The sequence below is a fragment of the Vitis riparia genome, chromosome 6 (genome assembly GCF_004353265.1).
Source record: "Vitis riparia cultivar Riparia Gloire de Montpellier isolate 1030 chromosome 6, EGFV_Vit.rip_1.0, whole genome shotgun sequence".
NCBI lineage: Eukaryota > Viridiplantae > Streptophyta > Magnoliopsida > Vitales > Vitaceae > Vitis > Vitis riparia.
The window spans coordinates 9,930,327-9,935,768 of NC_048436.1; the positions used below are offsets into that span (position 1 = coordinate 9,930,327).

At 39.5% G+C, this 5,442-nt stretch overlaps 1 protein-coding gene across 1 annotated transcript; it reads right to left on the bottom strand.

The window, feature by feature from the left end:
* Positions 1-348: 348 nt before the first annotated feature.
* On the bottom strand, positions 349-3,096 carry LOC117916969 (beta-glucosidase BoGH3B-like). The gene is made up of 8 exons (XM_034833209.1): positions 2,675-3,096; positions 2,508-2,598; positions 2,263-2,408; positions 1,691-1,934; positions 1,493-1,597; positions 1,223-1,405; positions 936-1,140; positions 349-836 (listed from the first exon to the last, which is right to left on the bottom strand). Exons 1-8 carry the CDS (start codon positions 3,094-3,096, stop codon positions 349-351), a joined length of 1,884 nt encoding a protein of 627 aa, XP_034689100.1.
* Between the last annotated feature and the right edge of the window lie 2,346 nt (positions 3,097-5,442).

Below are 5,442 nucleotides of genomic sequence, written 5' to 3' on the forward strand. Positions count from 1 at the left end.
GTGGATGGTGGGTACAAGAGGAAGAAAAAAGGGCAATCTCGGTACAAAAAATGCAGCCGGCTTAGAGTGCATAAAAAAGATATAATTTTTCACATTAAAAGTTGGTTTTCAGATTTCATAAAGTTGGGTTCCGAAAAGTATATATTTGCCAAACGACTCCATCAAAACACAAGTTTCTCTTATTTTTCTGTATTTTAAAATTTTATTTTCAAAAGTATTGTACTTCTATAAAAAATCAAATTTATTTTCAAAAGTACTATACTTTTATAAAAAATCCAACACTGCTGTGTCGAATCTAATTAGGACTCCATCTCTCAACCATTGGCTCTCAATATAGTTGATCCACCTCTACTCCACCACAATTGGCTTGGTTGTGAGTCCAAAGCCTAAGGGGAAGAGGGGATCATAGTGAGGATCCCCAAAATTCATAGGCAGCTGCTCTACGGTCTTGAACCAGGTATGAGGAAGCTTCCCGGTGAATCCATAGTCCCCAAATAGAACGTCAGCCACACCTTGACCTTCACTACCGGGAAGCCATGCAACAACTAGAGCATCCATAAGTGGAAGATAGGGCTGAACGAGGAGAGGGCGACCAGAGATTAGAACCACTACGCACTTGATGCTCGTGCATACATTAGTAATTGTGCTAGGACCTGGTTCAGGAATTGTTAAGTTCAAATTATCCCCAAGCACCTCTGCATAAGGCTTCTCTCCCACCACCACAATGGCATAGGAGAAGTTGCCACACTTTACAAATTCAACATCAGGATTCTCGCTATATACCACTTGAGTGCTAGGGTCAATGGTTGCTGAGATGGCACTGAGGATGGTTGTTCCTATTCATTCAAAGATGATGATATTAAGGCTAGTAATAGTTAGTTATAACTGTTGATGCTTGCAAAGGCATGAAATTAATGGAGGATTAATAAGCATACCAGTTGTGAGGTTGTTTCCCTCAAGTCCCTGCCAAGTGATAGTCCAACCACCACACTGATACCCCAAATTGTTGGCGTGGGTTCCTGCAACTAGGATCTTGTTTGCCTTTTTAGGGAGAGGTAGCAAAGGAGGATCTCCGTTTTCTCTGTTCTTCAAAAGAACCAATGACTTTCTAACTGCTTCCCTCGCCAAATCTCTATGAGCCTGGTTCAGAAATAAATATGAGACCTCACAAAGGCTACAGAGGACACTTGAAATTTTGTTAAGCATATATTAAGAAATAAACCTGGGATCCAAGGTGGCTAACGAAACTAAGATCAGTAAAAGGGCTCTCAAACAAACCCATAGTGAACTTGACCCTCAGAATCCTAGCAACTGCATCATCAATACGGCTCATGGAAATCACATTTTTCTTCACAAGGTCAGTTAGATTACCAATGAATTCACTGTGATTAAAAGGAGTCATAACCTGGAAAACACCCGTAAATCTTAAGCCAAAAAGCAATCCAATTTATATAGATTTAGAAGATGGGTATACATTGGGGAAGCCACTTACCATGTCCATCCCAGCATTAATCGCAGCTTCAACAGAGTATGTATAGTTAGCACCGGGTGGTGAAGTGATCTTGTCTATACCCTGCCAATTCGAGATGACAAAACCCTGAAATATATACAAAGAAGCAAAAACTTGTGATTAGAACGGATTGTTAATTTCCCTATTTGAATGGCATGAAAATGTAATAAATTGTGTTACCCTGAATTTAAGAGTATTTTTTAGGAATTCAGTGATAAGTTGATGGTGAGCATGCATCTTCTTTCCGTTCAGGCTAGTGTAGGAGACCATGACTGTTGCCACACCCTTTATGATGGAGTCGTAATAGGCAGGCATGTGAATACTCATCAATCCGTGCCAATCAATGATAGTGTTATTCTCACCGATGCCTCTGATGGTGCCACCATCACCCACAAATTGCTTTGCACAAGCTGCTACCTTACCCCTTTTCGAAGGTATAAAATAAAAAAATTATAGAAAAAAAGGTCAGTTAGTTTGGTAAATGAATTTATCTAGCTTGCCAATTGCAAAGGTGTATCATGGATGAAATTACAAACTGCCACATAAACCACAAATGGATATTTTAGAATTTATTTGACACACAATTTGACAATGAATATTCTTTTTTTAGAGAAGGTCCCATCAATCAACTTCGGAATTTCTTTCATTCAGAAAATAAATCATGTGGGCAATAGGACTGAAGTTTTCAGTAGATTGTCAAGAATATGCACTACTAATATATTATATATTACATGAAGGCGGATTAAACTTACTTTCCACCAACATACGGAATTCCCTTCCTTGAGTTGGCAGGAATTTCACCTTGTAGCCCAGGTATAATTTCCGTCATTGCCTGAACAATTTCGGGATCCTCACTATAGCTCTCGTAGCATTGGCCCCATCTTGGATCTCTGCAGACCTATTGTATATATAGGGGCTCAAGATTAGAATAGTTTGAAAGCCATATTTCTTGGGGACTAATAAAAAGACTTTAGTCAAATGATTCTCAAATGTGTACCGAAATACATGGTCCAAATGCATATGTACTGCCAGTAGCTCTAACTTCAAGGGCCGTTGCAGCACCAATCTTCCTCACAAGTTCTGGATCCCTGCAGGATGACATAATCATACGTGAAGATGACAGACATTGGCAACGTACATTAGTTTGTAGGTTTTAGACATCACCTGGTAGCCCCAAGACCCACATTGTGGGGAAATATTGTTGCCTTGTACACATTGTTGCTGCCATGAACAGCATCTACACCATAAATCATTGGGATGCCAAGACGGCTTGAAAGAGAACCATGTTGGAAGTCGTTGATCATTTGAATCCACTCTTCTGCAGTGGCTTGAACCCGAGGCACACTCCCAGGAGAACTAATTAAACTGCCAATTGAGTATTCCTTCATGATCTCTGGGGTGGCAGTTTTTCGATCAATTTGTGTCATCTGACCTATTTTCTCTGCTAGGGTCATCCTTTTCATAAGGTCACGGATTCTAATGCCTATGGGCTGTTTTGGGTCTTTATATTTCTCATTTGCTTCCCCCATGGCTGCTAAACAACACAAGAGCAAAAGCTCCACTAAGAACGATGGAAACTTTGCCATGTCCCCTTCCGAAACTCCTTTTGCTTCTGAGACAAATCAGAATCACACTTAAGATCAAGGGACAAAACCAACATGATGAAGAACAGTACTGATAGCAAATATTTTCCTAACAGAATTGGATTTTGTTTTTTAAACCTAATAAAGAACTACCGTTTGGTTTCTCCAAGTTGCAAGTAAAATAACCGGATCATATAGGGGGATTTTATTTTGTTTTATTTTCATGAAAACATTTGCCAAGAGACTACTTTTCCTGGAAGTGTGCAACCAAACAATTGTGGTACATTAAAGAAAATTTAGTAGAATCAGTAAATGGAGATACTGACCAGAAAATAATAGATGCTAGATAAAAGAAACAACAATAAATGAATCAACATATGAGAGTGGTAGAAAGACTGTTCCCTTGGGATCAAGGAAAATTGCAGAAAATAATTTATTTGCCTAGCTACCTTTCCCACAATCCAAACAGACAATTCAAGTTAAAGTAAAACCAGATTCTCTGTTCACAATAACCAAGATTTAAAGCTAGTTCGAATGCATTGAAGCTGAAAACTTAACACAAGAGACGGAAAGCTGACTGCAGAGATTCTTTCACAAACTCTAACCTGGTAACAAAAACTGCCTATCACAACTCTCGACTCTAACGAGCAACAAGCAACGAATCCCAGAATTAATTTATAGAACCATGGTAGATACTTGCTAGGGTCTTAATGCACTACTCCCACTACTCCTGCTCCATAAAAGGCAAGAGATCTGGACCGAGCTATATATGGACATTTTTGGAGAAAGGTGTTAGGATAAGATTCACACTTTTTCAAGATAGATAGGATTCCAAATTTAGCCACCAGAGTTGATCTTCAGCTAAATGAAATCATAAAATCAATAACTCTAGATTGCATTATCAATTAATTCATTTCACTTTTCTCTTTCTATTTGTGTAAATGTGTGTCAATCTTCCAAATAAACATTTGATTGGAAGAAAGTCGAATTACTACATGGATTTTTTTTCTTGAATTAATTATTTTGACCAAATCATGGTTACCCATTAATTATTTTTACCAGTTTTTTATTTTTTTATATATTCATTTTGCAAAATAAATTTTTTATTATAAATTAAATTTATGGTTAAGAAAAGAAAAACTAAAAAAATATTTATAAAATGTTATAAAATATAAGATTTTGTACCACTATGGTGATAACTTGTGGATGATTACCTATAAATATCTTTTATAACATCCATAGGAACCCCTAATGAAATTCCATTGAGTTTTCCATGCATTTTATCCTCTTTTTTATCTTCTTCTCTTTCCACTTTTATAACACGTTAACAGCACGAAATTCGTTACAAAAGAAATAGAAAGATTTTTCTTTTCAAAAAGATACTAGCACATGCCCTATTGTGTGTTCGTTTAGTACTTTATAGCAATTCCTTGGTGGCCCATTACTACTCGTGTAGTCTATCTTTTCTAAGCTACCATGGGAACTTTGGTTCAAGGATTTATCTAACCTCGTTGTGACTCTTGGCAGCCTTAATTTAGACTTAGGTTCACTTAGATTCTCTTGGCATCACTTTAAGCCCATTAGGCACCACACTCGGCCCATTAGGCACCACTTTAGGCCCATTTAGATACATTTGGCCCATTAGGCACCTCACTTGGCCTATTAGGCATCACCCTAGGCTCATTTAGGCACCTTAGGCCCATTAGGCACCACTTTAGGCCCATTTAGATACACTTGGCCCATTAGGCACCACACTTGGCCCATTAGGCACCACCCTAGGCCCATTTAGGCACCTTAGGCCCATTAGGCCCATTTAGATACACTTGGCCCATTAGGCACCACCCTAGGCCCATTTAGGCACCTTAGACCCATTAAGCACCACTTTAGGCCCATTTAGATACATTTGGCCCATTAAGCACCACACTTGGCCCATTAGGCACCACCCTAGGCCCATTTAGGCACCTTAGTTCCATTTGGCACCACTTTAGGCCCATTTAGATACACTTGGCCCGTTAGGCACCACATTCGGCCCATTAGGTACCACCCTAGGCCCATTAGGCACCATTTTATGCCCATTTAGATACACTTGGCTCGTTAGGCACCACACTTGGCCCATTAGGCACCACCCTAGGTCCACTTAGGAACCTTAGGCCCATTTAGGCACCCTAGGCCCATTTGGGCACCCTATGCCCACTTAGGCACCTTAGGCCCATTAGGCACCACCCTAGGTCCATTTAGGTACCCTAGGCCCATTTAGGCACCTTAGACCCACTTAGGCACCTTAATGTCACGGACTTAGTCGTTCACTAAGCTCATGCGACACTTAGGCAAGTCAAGACGCTTGATCTT

Coding starts and splice junctions, on each gene's coding strand:
- LOC117916969 (XM_034833209.1), bottom strand. CDS start 3,096: ATGGCAAAGTTTCCATCGTTCTTAGTGGAGCTTTTGCTCTTGTGTTGT. Junction 2,409..2,507: donor CATTTGGACCATGTATTTCG/GTACACATTTGA, acceptor TATATACAATAG/GTCTGCAGAGATCCAAGATG. Junction 1,598..1,690: donor AAAATACTCTTAAATTCAGG/GTAACACAATTT, acceptor TATATATTTCAG/GGTTTTGTCATCTCGAATTG.